Below are 15,056 nucleotides of genomic sequence, written 5' to 3'. Positions count from 1 at the left end.
AATAGAATAGTTACTCAATTCACTTTTTTTTTTTTGATAATTGACAAGAGAATGAGCGAATCAAGCTGTTTTTCTTCTTATCGAGTCTCTTAATTTTAAATTCTTTTTTTCCGTGTGGGTGGTTAAACAAAACTTGGGAATCAGTTGCAAGTAATATTAGATCGAGCTTGTTTTATATAGGAAAATTATATATTATGTCATAAAGTTCGAACTTCAGTTGAATAGATGATTTAACTTCTGGACTGCATGTTTCGATTGATATATCTTGTGAACTGCATGCTGGTAGTGGACATTAGGACTGCATGCTTGATTGGAACGTCACCTACATGGCTGATGCAGTGATGTGTATTGTCTGCTGGTAGATACTTTTAGGTTGTTGCATGTCTTAATCTAAATGGCATCTGTATGATGCAAAAATATTGTGAATTGCATGCTTTTGTTATTTGTAAGTTTGGGAAATGTTCTATTTATAGACGGCATGCTGCCAAAAATTTGTTGAAAATTTTAGGGAAAGGAAAGAAAAATTCAAAAGAGACCAATTTTGGACTATGTGATAAAACCTTTCTTTGATTTCTTGCTTGCTTGGTGGTTATGCCAATTTTGGTTGGAGTCTGTTATTTATGTTTGAAGGTTTAAGTTTAATTTATGTGCAACCAAAAATTAATTATTAATTGCCAAAAAAGGAGATTACAAGTAATATAGGGTCTATCAGAATGGATGGAATACTAGAGTGAGTGGCATTGTTTCCTATGCAAGTCTGTAGAAATTTATTTCCCATTTTGCTTGTTTGTTCCTTCTTCCCACTCATTTTAGAGTAGCTAATGGCAATAAGGTTTGATTTTGGAAGGACGCTTGGCCTAGTTACAGTCGTTGGAGTAGATGATGCTTCATTTTCTTAAGATTTCCACTCTTCACAATGCACGTATCATCTCTTTCTTTTCTTTGGAGAGGAGCACTCTTTCTTGGGATTTTCATTTTATAGTGAATCTCATACTAACTGTGTCTACTCTATGAAATTTGTTGTTTATAGGATAAACACTATATTCTGATATATGTGTTTTATGGGATGCATGAGCATGTTACATTATTTAATGCTTATTATTATATGAAGCTCATGTGCACTCGCAAAATTCATTACTAGTTGGATTATTGTGAACTATGTAAACACCTGGGTTTTGAGCATATTTCTATAGAAAATGTAATATTTACAGGAGAAATGCTGCCAAAATTTTTCAAAAAGTGTATACTAATTTTTTTAACTTTCTTAATTTGTAGGGTTTGCAACTGTAACAACGTCAGAACAATGTCATGCACTACGGATGCAGCTTTTCACTTTTTTTGTTATTTGAACAAATGAAATGTGTATTTGAATTTGAATAATGTATTTGTATTTAAATTTGAATTTGTATAATATATTTGTATTTGAATTTGTATAATATATTTGTATTTAAATTTGAATTAGAATTTTGGATAATTTATGAATTTTATTGCAATTATGGTTTAATGTTATGTATAAGAAAATGCAATTTAATTACAGATTTTTACAGGAATTAATAATTGGAAAAAAAATTAAATTCACTAATAATTGTCCAATTTAAGTATTAGTGACAGTTTCAAAATCGTCACTAATACTATGGCTTTAGTGACGGTTTTAAAACCGTCACTAAATCCATAAGTGATGGTTCTGCAGAGCAATAGTGACAGTTCTAAAACCATCACTAATAATAGAGCAATAGTGACAGTTTTAAAACCGTCACTAATAATAGAGCATTAGTGACGGTTTTAAAATCGTCACTAATAATAGAGGTAATAGTGACGGTTTTAAAACCGTCACTAATAATAGAGCATTAGTGACGATTTTAAAACCGCCACTAATAATGGAGCAATAGTGACGATTTTAAAATCGTCACCAATACTATGATTTTAGTGACGATTTTTGGTCAATCCTGTGTAGAATCTATAGTGACGGGCTTAGATTTTTAGTGACGGTTTTAATTTGTCACTAATACTCTATTATTAGTGACGGTTTGAAAAATTTGTCACTAATAAGTATTAGTAACGACAGGTATAGCGACTAATTGAAAACCGTCACAAATACTCAAAAAACCGTCACTAATACTAGTAGTGACGGTTTTGTGAGTATTAGTGATGGTTTAAAACCGTCACTAATAACCTTATTTTTTGTAGTGGCTGGTACCATGATAGACAAGGTAAGTGTTTTGAGTTAGGGATGTATGATTCTCCTAGAGTTTTTGGTTGATTTTTGGGGATGTGCTAGATATATATATGGTTAGAACTTTGGTTATTTGTATTCTGAATGGTTTATAAATATTGACTTCTGCTGTTAGGGTTGTTTGTATGATTGTTTACCCGGCACCCACTTCGGGTTGGGTTATGTTTAAATGGTGTCTAAGTTTTTGACGTGACCGATATTTGATTAATATTTTATTATTTATTTGAGAAAAAAATGGTATGAAAATCAGGGTGTCACAACTCCTCTCTAACAGAATTTTATTTTAATAGAATGCCTGGCAGGGAATAATTTAACAGTTGTCATTCTCTTCCCTGCGCACATGTGAATTTTCTTCTACTTTTGTTTTTTTTGAATTTCATTTACTAACTTATTGATTCTTTTTCTTTCCATTCCGTTGAGCAAGACCCCGAAAGTATGATGCAGCTCGAGCTCAGGGGATTTTCCTTTGTATTTTTTTTTGATTTTCCTATATTTTCCTTTGTATTTCCCTGTATGCTTTCAGTTGTAATTTCCTCTAATTTTGACTAAAATCCCATATCAAAGTTGACCAGTCTCGCGCAAGGTTAAGCATACCAAAATATGACCTTAAGTTCCCAGGAATAAGTGGACCTGGACTCAAAATAAAAATGACTCGAAAAAGAATAAAATAAAAGGCACTACAAAAAATAGGGTATTAGTAACGGTTTTAAAATAGTTACTATATGTGTCGTTACTATTAACTTTTAGTGACGAATTTAACTTTCGTCACTAATAATGGAGTACTAATGATGGATTAAATCTGTCACCAAAACCCTAACACCGTCACTATATAATATATAATGTCTCAACTCAAATTTGTCACTAATAGTAGGGGTATTAGTGACGAATTATAAATTCGTCACTACTAGTAGGGTATTAGTGACGACTTAGATATTTGTCACTTCTAGTATGGTATTATTGACGAATTAGAAATTGGTGACTACTAGTAGGTATTAGTGACGAATTAGAAATTCGTCACTACTAGTATTGTATTATTGACGAATTAAAAATTCGTAACTACTAGTATGGTATTAGTGACGAAATAGAAATTCGTCACTACTAGTGTGGTATTATTAGCGAATCAGAAATTCGTTATTAATAGGATCGGTATTAGTGACGAATTAGAAATTCGTCACTAATAGTAGGGTATTAGTGACGAATTTGAATCATTCACTAATAATTAAAAAAATTAAACAACCTTTTATACTAATTTTATTTAATCATGAATTCTTATATAAAAATCTATAATTACATTTTTGAATATATAAACTGAAACCATAATTACTACAAAATTCGTAAATCATTCAAAATTTCGAATTTAAATACAAATTCAATTAAAATGAAGAAATATCATATGTTCAGATAACATAAATTATTTAAAAATATTCAAAATTCAAATACTAATACTAATACAAATTCAAATTATAATACAAAAACTCCATTTGTTCAAATAATAATAAAAATTATAAAGAAATAGTTAAAAGTTGCATCTGATGACTGTAGTGCATGCATGCATGACATCATGCTGATGTTATGACAACCACGAATCCTACAAATTAAGAGTCATTAAATAAAATTTAGTATACCAAATCGAGGAAAGGTGATGCTAAGTATAATCAGGAAAAATAATTATATGATATAACAAATTGGCAAAGATTTATAATCATGCATATTACATAATTTGTACGGTAGTAATATCAATAATGAAAAATGTAACGTTGCGTTCGAGAGCATAGATTTCGAACATTTGAATGAATTTGGACAAATTTTAATACAATTTAAAATATTAGTAGTGACGATTGGTTAATCGTCACTAATAAGTGACTTTTAGTGACGAATTTAATCCGTCACTAATACCATAGAATCGTCGCTAATATTTTTCCAAAAAAATTTTTGCTCGAAAATTATTTACTGCACAGTTTTTAGTGACGAAAGTATTAATGACGATTTAAAACCGTCACTAATGCTTACACTATTAGTGACGATTCTGAAGAACCGTTACTAATACAATACTATTAGTGACGGTTTTAAAACCGTCACTAATACTTTCATCACTAAAAACCTATTTTTTTGTAATGAGGGACTTAATTTTTTTCTTAAAAGGATCGATACTCAATTTAAAAAAAGGAGAACTCAATTTTGGAATTTAAGAAACTCAACTAAAGTTAAAAGAACTTAGTTTTAAAATTAAAATTAAAAGGACTCAAAATTTTTTAAAATACCAAGACTTAATTCAAAATATTGGGACTAATTTTAAAAATAAAAGAAATTAATTTTGAAATTAAGGGACCCAATTAAAAGTAACCGTACTTAAATTTGAAATAAAAGGACTCAATTTTGAAACTCAGGACTTAAGGACTTAAATTTTCTTTTTAAAAAAAAAAAAAACTCCATTTTGAAATAAACCAGGACTCACTTTGTCAAGACTCAATCGAATTTTCAAAGACTCAATCGAATTTTCAAAACAGGGTCCTCCAATTTTTGAGGTTCAAAGTAAACTTTTATTACGCTAGATCTTCTCTGAAAAACCTAATTAAAATTGAGGTGTGTACACATGATAGATACATAATATTAAAATGAAAAAAAAAAAAGTTTTAATATATTTTAATATTATTATTTTTAGAATATTTTAATATTATTATTTTATTAATTATCTTGATAAAAAACATGTACTTTGAAATGGATTATGTATCTAGATTTAATTAAGGTATTCATTCATGTATTTTATAAATTTATAAAATTAATTATGTGTGTACCATTAATCTATATAGATATATATATATATATATATATATATATATATACATTTTCACACTATCCTAATCGTGTGTTATTATGTCATTCTTCTTTTTAAGTTTAAAGAGTTTAATTAGTAAAAAGTTTAAACTGAAAAGAGTGATATGATTCAAACCATACTATTACATGCTTGAGGAGACAAATCTTGAGAAATTGCAAAGTGCTTAAATCTTTTTAAAGAGAGCGAAATACACTTGTCAACGTATTTATATTTAAATTTTTAATTGTATTTACGTTTATTATTATTTTTATTTTATATTAAAATTCCTATCATACTTATCCACACATGCACATAGTAATTTACTTTTCCATAAGGTAAATACAAACCAGACGTACATCATCAAATTACATCATCACTAGGGGAGAATAAAATGCTGCAAATGCCGAAGAGCACACTCAATGCTCAGATAACTCCAACTCATTATACTCAATACCCCCACACACACCTTCTCTACCCTCACCTCGTCGCCGCCACCGCCGCCGCAAAACCCTAGCTTCAACTCGGCCACTAGCCCACTCCTTCCCCCGGCCCCCGCTGCGCAACACCCCGGAGTCAGCAGCTCCTCCGAGAACCACCCCATCGTCGCAGCGGGCCCGAAGCTCCCCTTCCCTCCCCCCTCCACCATCGCCACCGCCCCCGTCCACCCCTTCGCCACCACGTGCCACGTCACCCTCACTCCCTCCAACCTCGCTCGCTCCACCGTCGCTCCCTTCTCCCCCACGTCGATCTCGAACCGGAAGACGCCGTTCGTGGCAGCCCCCAGCTCCTCGCCGGGCCTCGCCACGGTGGCGACGAGGCGGTCCTCGACGAAGATGTCGATGGTGAAGAGGAGATCGTCGAGGGAGACCCGGGGCTTCGGGGGGCGGCGGAGTCGGCGGAGGGCGGCGGCGCGGCCGAGGGTGTAGAGGAGGTGGTAGGGCACGGCTGCGCCGGCTCCGGTGTCGCGGAGGTGGGAGAAAGCGGGGAAGTGGGCGGAGCAGATAGGGTGCCAGAGGTGGTCGGAGGACATGGAGGAGAACCAGGACTTGGAGACGCAGGAGGCTATGGCTAGGGTTTTGGCATCGAGGTGGCGGGCGATGAGAAAGAGGGCCTCCCATGGCGGATCCGAGGAAGAAGAAGACGATGATGAGGGTGTCTTCGGCATATGTGATTTCTCAGACTAGTTTCAGTTTTGGTTTTGTGATCTTCTTGGCGGTTTTAGCGGCAATTTAAAGGAAGTTCGTCAGTTGGGAAATGGGATTGCGCTGTGTGGGTGACACGTGTGTGGTGTGAGGGCGCCTTGCATGCATGCAAACTGACACGTTTCGTATTATGGTGATGGGTTTTTGCTCTATTAAAATCGCGATACTCGTTTAAAATGTACGACGCTGTAAACGTGCGGACTAACTATACCATTAATTTCAGAGTAATTTATGAAAATAACATTTCACTGCCTACAAAAATTTGATCAGATTTAATTTTATTGATAAAATCAAGACTTTTAGTTAATAACTATGTATATAAAAAAAATAAGTTTAATCATAATAATATTTTTAAAATTGAAATCAAATTCATTACCGATTTAGTTATCAAGTCATTCATGATCCGAAATGAGTTGAGTCTGGTTATGCTCACATTTGGCTTGTTTACAAATCGGCTCTTAAAATTGGATTTCGCCCATTTAAATAATAAACAAGCATGAACGAGTCCTTATTGAGCCAAACTCTCGAGCTGCTCGTGAGTGGCTTGAATCGTTTGCAACTCTAGTTCTAGAGTATTAGTGGGGTGAAATGACAATAAATTTATTTTTAAAAAGATTAAATTGATTTATAAAATATATAAAAAAATGTCTTTTTCAAGATTTTTTTCTTTTAATATTCATGTATATGTTAAAGTTATTTTATTAACATTATTTCGTAGGGTTGTCCCATTATTATTTTATCATCATGTTATCACTATTGTCATTATCATCATTATTTGTTATTTAAAAATAAAAAGAAATAAATTTTAAGAAGCAAAAAAAAAAAAAATCTTTCTTCCTGTTCAATTATTAGATTTAGGTGATTATTTTATTATAGTTAATATTTTTATTGTTATTATTACTACTTTAGTCCCTTTTAATTGCCTATTTAATAATTAAAAATTCTAAAAATTTAATGATTAATTCCTTAATTTTCTAGGGTTTTAAGGCTTCTAAAATCTTCTTTAATTTTAGATTAGGGTTTCTTTCTTTCTTTCAAAAAAATCTAAAAAAAAAAAAAAAAAAAGTTACAAATTTGTAAAGATTTGCCTTGTAAATAAAAATTTCAACTTGTTTTTATTTTTTAAATTAAAAGTATACGTTGATGGTCATTTTGTTCAAACTGGCAAAACCCTAACTTAAAAAATTGAGATTTGAAAAATCCTAATTTTCTTCCCCAATTTTTCAACTTGAGACACTTCTACTATTGTAGTATGTGGCTCATATTGAGTGGAACACATGTACAAAGAAAGCAAGTTGAAGAAAAATCATCGACAATTTGCATAGCACATCAACAGTTACTTCGACGGTTTTAGGCAGAAGTTAATTAAGAAGAAAATCATCGATGGTTTTGTTGGACATTGTTTTTAAAATTTAAATTGGGAAGATCAATAGGTTGGGGATGTAGAGGCAAATCCTCCGCGGATTGACACAAGGGTATTTGAGGGATTCTCAAATACCTCTATATGTCTAGTGTTAGTATAAATACAATGTTGTAATCCTGCTTTAGGTGGATAGTGAAATTCAGCCGCCACTTGCTCTCATGGACGTAAGCATTTTGCCTAACCATGTTAAATTCGTGTGTATGTGATTATTGTTTTCCTTATTATTTGTGTGATTGTGTTTCCTTATTGTTCTTTGTAATTGATGCATGATCGTTTCCGTATTTATTGCACAACAATTGGTATAAGAGCCATAGGGTTACGAGGCTGGGATTTCTTCTACGAAGTTTGACACGGTCAAGTTCGACGAAACTGGAAATTTCGGATTATGGGAGAAGAGGGTCAAGGATTTTTCAGTGCAGCAAGGCATGGAAAAGGCTAGGCGTTATACAGAAAGCAGTTGGAAGGCATGGATGACATGAATTGGAAGGAACTGGAAGTGAAGAGTGTGACAACTATCAGGCTTTGTCTAGCTGATGACGTGATGTATCACACCATGGATGAGGATTCACCGACAGCAGTTTGTCTGAAACTATAGAAAGTCGGTATATGTCCAAGTTGTTGACGAACAAACCTTATCTTAAGCAAAAACTATATGGTCTTAAGATGTCATAGGGTTTGAATATGAACCACCACATCAACGTGTTCAATCAGATCATCAGTGATTTGAAGCGAGTTGATGTGAAGTTTGAAGACGAAGACAAGGCTTTGATGTTACTAAATTCCCTACCTGTCTCTCCTACGTACGAAAAATTGGTTACAACTCTGATGTGGGGAAAATAAACTCTCGAATTGGAGGAGATCACATGTGCTCTTTTATGTTTCCATCAAAGGAAAAAAGCCAGCAATGAGAATCTACATGGTGAAGGGCTTGTGTTGAGGAGTAATCAGCAACGTAGGAGAAGTAAGATCTAGAGCAGACCAAGTAATAATAAATATAGGTCCAATTCCAGGAAGACAAATGACATATGGTGTTTTGAGTGCAGTAAAAAGGGCACATAAAATTAGATTATCTAGAGAAAAAGAAGGGGAATGCAAAAAATAAAGAGGGTTCATCAAAATATGTGAATGTAGTGGAAGAAGGAGGCTCAGAGAGCGGTGATAGCCATATGCTTTCTGTTTCATCCGGTTTAGATCATCTCACAAATTCTTGGATCCTGGATTTGGCACGCTCCTATCACATGACACCCATTAAAGATTGGTTTAATTCCTATAATTAAGTTAGTAAATTCTAGTTATGTTCTAATGAGAAATGATGCATCATGTAAAATCGTTGGAATAAGGAATATCAAAATTAAAAATGTTTGATGGTATTGTTAGAAAATTGTGTGATGTTAGGCATATACTAGATTTAAGGATGAATCTGATTTGATTGCACAATTTAGATTGTAATAGGTTTTATTACAAGTCTACAAGTGGAGTAATGAAGGTGAGTAAAGGTGTCTTAACCATGATGAAGGGGTAGAAAATAGCAAGAAATATTTATACACTACTTGGTACTTGGTACCACGGTTGTAGGTGGAGCTATAGCTGCAGAGTCTGAGTTAGATGATATAGTCTTGTGGCATATGCGATTAGGTCATATATATAGGTGAGCGTGGGATGATGGAGTTTCTTAAGAGAAATTTATTGAGGCATGTCAAAACATGCAAACTGAATTTTTGTGGGTATTGTGCTTTTAGGAAACAAAATAGGGTGCAGTTCAAGACAACCACACACAAGATAGAGGGAATTCTCGACTATGTTCATACAGATGTTTGAGGGCCAGTAAGGGTAGCATCACAGGGAGAAAATATGTATTTCATGATTTTTATTGATGACTACTCATGAAAGGTCTGGGTGTGCTTCAAGCGTCACAAGTTAGAAACGTTTGCCAAGTTCAAGTTGTGGAAAGCTGAAGTGGAAAACTAGATAGGGAGGAAGATCAAATGCCTCAAGTCCAAAAATAGTATTGAGTACAAAGATTCAAAGTTCATGGAGTTATGTGAGTAGCATGACAGTAAGAGACACTTCACAGTATGCAAGACATCACCACAACCGAATGGTGTGGCAAAAAGGATGAACAAAATAATAGCTAAAAGAGTTTGGTGTCTGTGGTTGAATGCAAGGCTTGCAAAGAAATTCTGGGTAGAGGCAGTGAATATGGCATATTTCTTGATTAACAGGTCACCAAGGGTAGCACTAGATGGGAAAGTAGTAGAGGAGGTGTGGACGTACAAGCAGCACGGTAGACTACTCTAGTTTGAGAGTGTTTGGATATCCAACCTACGTGCATGTTCCAAGTGAGGAGAGATTGAAGCTTGATGCGAATTCTAGATAGTGTATCTTTTTGGGGTATTAGAAAGGGGTGAAAGGTTTCAAACTGTGGGATATGGAGGCAAACAGGGTGGTGATCAGTAAAGATATGGTTTTTGATGAGAAAGTCATGTTGCGGCATACTCAGGGAGACAAGAAACAAGTGCTAGAAAATTGCAGTGCAATGAGAATATGGTGAAGATGGAGTTAGAGACTCAAGGTAGAGATGACAATGTTTAGAATGGAGGGACTTCTAGCTCAGGAGATCAGCCGCATCACAATGTAGCTATAGACAGGCCCAGACACACTATTAGGCCACCCACTAGGTATGGTTTTGATGATTTGGTTTCTTATACACTCATTACTAGTAGCGGGGATCCTACTACTTTTCAAGAGGGGGTGCACAACCAAGAGAAAAGTAGATGGATGAGTGCTATGGTGGAGGACATAGAGTCTCTACATAAGACCTAGACATAGGAGTTAGTGGAGCTTCCAGAGGGGAAGAAAGCGATAGGATTCAAATGGGTGTATAGGAAGAAAGATATAAGCAATTTCAAAAAAAGAATGAAAAAAATTAAAGGCTCATCTAGTAGCAAAGGGTTACTCACATAGGAAATGAGTTGACTATAATGAGATCTTCTCCCCTGTGGTTAGACACAGTTCCATCAGGGGCAGTGTTGAGATTGTTAGCGCATTTTAATATGCATTTGGAGCAAATGGATGTAAAGACAACGTTTCTTCATGAGATTTTGGAGGAGCTAATTTACATGGTACAACCAAAAGGGTTCAGTCAACCTAGATGGAAAAACTTAGTATGTAAATTAAGGAAATCACTTTATGGGCTAAAGCAGTCTCAGAGACAGTGGTACAAGTTATTTGACTTTTATATGATCTGGATTGGCTACAAGAGATGTAAGTATGATTTTTGTGTTTATATAAGGAGCCTTGATGATGATTCATTTGTTTTTCTATTACTTTATGTGGATGATATGTTGATTGCTATGAAGAGTATAAGTGAGGTCAACAAGTTGAAAACCTTGTTAAGCAAAGAATTTTACATGAAGGACTTGGGTGCGACCAAGAAGATTCTTACGATGGAGATTCCCAGGGACAGGGCTTTCAGGAGATTATGGTTATTTCAATGTAGTTATGTTGAGAGGGTGTTAGAGAGGTTCAACATGGATAATATTGCAAAATCGGTGAATACACCTTTGGAGAATCATTTTAGATTGTCTATCGCCCAGTACCCAAAGACAAATGATGAAATTCAAGACATGTCAAAGTTCCTATATGCTAGGGCAATGGGGTGCTTGATGTATGCTATGATTTGTACAAGATTGAATCTGGCACAATTTGTCAATGTGGTGAGCAAGTTTCTTTCAAACCCGGGATAACAACATTTGAATGTAGCCAAGTGGATTTTCAGACATTTGAGGGGAACTACAGACTATGGTATTATGCTTGGCAAACAATAGGATGATCCTTCAATTATGGGATACGTGGATGTAGACTATGTAGGGGACTTGGATGACAGGAGGTCTACCACATGGTATATATTCACTCTTTTTTTTTTTGGGGGGGGGGGGGGGGCTATTTGTTGAAGGTCCATGGTTTAGTCACTAGTTGCACTGTCTACTATTGAGTCAAAGTATATGGCAGTGGCTAAGGCTACCAAGGAAGCTTTGTGGTTTACAAGATTAGTCAAGGAGTTGGGTATTCACTAAAGTGGAGTTCAGTTGCATTGTGATAGTCAGAGTGTCATTTATTTGGAAAAGAACTAGGTTTATCATGCGAGGACCAAGCATATAGATGCGAGGTTTCACAGGATCAGGGAATTAGTTTCTTTTGGTGAATTATTGCTTAGGAAAGTTCATACTTCTCAGAATGCAGTAGACATGTTGACAAAACTTGTTACCACGTATGGACTCTATGAGTTCAATCTTGTTTTGATAATGACAAATCACTTAGTATTTTATCTATGCATTGAGATTTTGAACAGGATCATGACTTAGAATGCACGGATATAAGTACGCTATGGAAGCCACGAGGAACACAAAGTACATACCATTTGGCTCAATCCATGGAACCAAAAGAGTAGAAGGATAAAGACAATATAGATTTTCAATTGTATTTCACAAATTAGGTTCGATTGTATTTGCATAACTTATAAGATATGATGCGAAGCTCAAAATGACATATAGATCGACCCTAGGATGCATGTTTTTCATTACATATTCATATGCATTGTCATAGGGTGGATCTACATTTTAGAAGGATCATAGGGCTGAAAAACAGGGCACTCGTCGACTAGCCACATGGATTCGTCAATGAGCGAGTGTAGTACACTCATCGACTAGTAAGTCATCTCATCGATGAGAAAATACCGAGACCCAAATTTTCTCAGACAGCCCACTCATCACCAAATCCCCTATTCTTGTCGATAAGCAACTAAAGGATATTCGTCGACTAGTACGGACATTCGTCGATGAGTTCGTGGCACAAAACGACGCTTCAACGCAGAAACGGATGAAAATTTTTTAATTAAATGATTCAACAGTTGAAAATTGATCAAAGGCCGAGAATACTCATATATACCAGCTCTAAACCCTAGGTTAAACACTTTTGCACAACCTTTGCACACCTTTTGCTAAGTTTTGCCTACTTTCAACGTATTCACATCAAGTTTGGGCATTCGTCACTATCATCTTCAAGATCCAAGTGCTTACACTCATATCATATTACAAAAAACTAGTTTAATCTTGAGGTTTGGTTAAGTTTATTATTGAGCATTCAATCTTATTTTTATAAGCTCATCTATTCTCGCATTCTTTCATTTGAAATATTTATTAGGAGCGGGAACTCGAATTTCACATATATATATTTGTTTGAAAAATCTTTTGTAATATTCAAAGGTATATTTCTATTCAAAACATTTCATATTATTTCTGCAAAAGGTATTTGAAAATAAGAGCTTAAATCGTTGTGATATTCAAAGTCATATTCTAATTCAAAGATTTTATATTTTATTATTCTTGCAAAAGTTATTTGAAAGTAAACCCTAGGATCTTCAAAGCATATTTTTTAAGATATCATTTTTGGGAGATATTGAATAAAGTTTAGATCTTTGAAGCATATCATACATATATATATATATATATATATATATATTTCATATAAAGATCATACTTTTCATATACACCATTGAGAAAAATATATTCTCTCTTGAGCTTCATATTATACCTTATGAGAGTGCTTAGGGCTGATTGTACTCATTAGCTTATTGAGAAGTGTTTGAGTGTTCAGGAATATTTATTTGTTATTTGTATTAACAGTTTGTGAATCATGAGAAGGAAGTTACGCCTCTTGTAAGCAACAAAGTGTAAGGAGAAAGTTGTGCTTTTTGTAAGCAGCGGATTGTAATGGGAAGTTCTGTCCCAAGTTAAGGAGCAGTATAATGGAATCTTGTGAGGATGTAGGTCGAGTTGGCCGAACCTCATAAAAATCGTGTTTGCATCTCTCTTCCCTTAACTCATTTAATTTCCGTTTGTACTTAATTATTTGAATATTGTGTATGTATTAAATATTTATCAAACTTGTGAGTGATTGGGTTATATTGATTGATTGATAAAGTCATACTTTAAAATTGCTAGGTTGTATAATACTAAACTGCTTGTCACTTAACTTGTGCGTGTGTGGTTGCAAGTTTTCCAAAATTAGGAATTAAAGACCAAGATTTTTATAAAACACCCAATTCACCTTCCCCCCCCCCCCCTTTTTGGGATTGCACCTAAATTCACACCACGAACAAGTTCAAGCACTGTTTGGACTTGATTAACATCTCCAGAGGCTAGATGGGATGCGTCCCGACCTATTGTCCTAGGTGGAGTTCTGAGTTATGTTTTTTTTTTACCTAAGGGGTGAATATTCACCAAAGTGGAGATTGTTATAGTATGTGACTCATATTGAGTGGAACACATGTATAGAGAAAGCAGACTGAAGAAAACAAGGAAGCTGGTCTGAAGAAAAATCGTAAACGATTTGCATAGTACATCAATGGTTACATCGATGGTTTTAGACAGAAGCTAATTAGGAAGAAAACCATCGACAATTTAATGAAACCGTTGACGATTTTGTTCGACATTATTTCTTAAATTTAAACTAGGAAGATCAATAGGTTGGGGATGCGGAGGCAAAACCTCCACAGATTAATATAGGGGTATTTAAGGGATTCTCTAATACCTTTTGTACATCCAGGGTTAGTATAAATACAATGTTGTAACCCTATTTTGGATGGACAGTGAATTTCAGCTGCGACTTGCTTCCATGGACGTAGGCATTCTGCCGAACCATGTTAAATTCGTGTGTGTGTGTGTGTTTATTTTTTTCCTTATTATATATGTGATTGTGTTTCCGTTTTGTTCATCATAATTGCTACACGATCGTTTCCGCGTTTATTGCACAACAATTGGTATCAGAGCCAATCACAACATCTACTTTTTTTTTAGTTCTTTTTTTATCACTTTAGGTGATCTAAAATAGTCCAAAATAATGAGAAGTAGTTTGATAAAGTTTTAAACTTTTTGCACAAAAATTGAAAAAAAAAATTCCTTAATTTTCTAGGATTTTAAAACTTCTAAGGTCCTCTTTTGTTTTAGATTAGGGTTTCCCTTTGTCTTTAAAAAAAATCTAAAAATAAAAAAGGTTAAGAAATTAAAATGAGTTGCCTTGTAAATAAACTTTTTGACTTTCCTTATCTTTGCTTTTTAAGTTAAAAGTATATGTTAATAGTCATTTTATTTAAACTCGGAAAACCTTAATTTGAGAATTCAGCATTTAACAAATCGTGATTTTCTCTCCCAACCTATCAATTTGCGACACTTCTACTTTTTTTTTTTGATTATTTTTTACCGTTTCTGTAACGACCTGCCTATTTTTATTATATACATATATTCATATTTATTTATTTTTTCTGATATCCTGCTAAACTGATATAGTCATAATCAATCTTGACTTATGGGTATCGGGAATATA

General features: G+C 34.3%; 1 protein-coding gene across 1 annotated transcript; it reads right to left on the bottom strand.

Moving 5' to 3' along the window:
• Positions 1 to 5,361: 5,361 nt before the first annotated feature.
• Positions 5,362 to 6,438, bottom strand: LOC131167791 (probable F-box protein At5g04010). Its single transcript, XM_058126677.1, has one exon. The coding sequence runs from the start codon at positions 6,211 to 6,213 to the stop codon at positions 5,425 to 5,427; it is 789 nt and encodes a 262-aa protein (XP_057982660.1). The 5' UTR covers positions 6,214 to 6,438; the 3' UTR covers positions 5,362 to 5,424.
• Positions 6,439 to 15,056: the final 8,618 nt, after the last annotated feature.

This window comes from Malania oleifera, chromosome 11, assembly GCF_029873635.1.
Source record: "Malania oleifera isolate guangnan ecotype guangnan chromosome 11, ASM2987363v1, whole genome shotgun sequence".
Classification (NCBI taxonomy): Eukaryota; Viridiplantae; Streptophyta; class Magnoliopsida; order Santalales; family Ximeniaceae; genus Malania; species Malania oleifera.
This window is presented reverse-complemented; position numbering and strand designations above follow the sequence as displayed.

Bases quoted from the DNA above. Each gene is read 5' to 3' on its own strand.
- LOC131167791 (XM_058126677.1), bottom strand. From the start codon at position 6,213: ATGCCGAAGACACCCTCATCATCGTCTTCTTCTTCCTCGGATCCGCCA.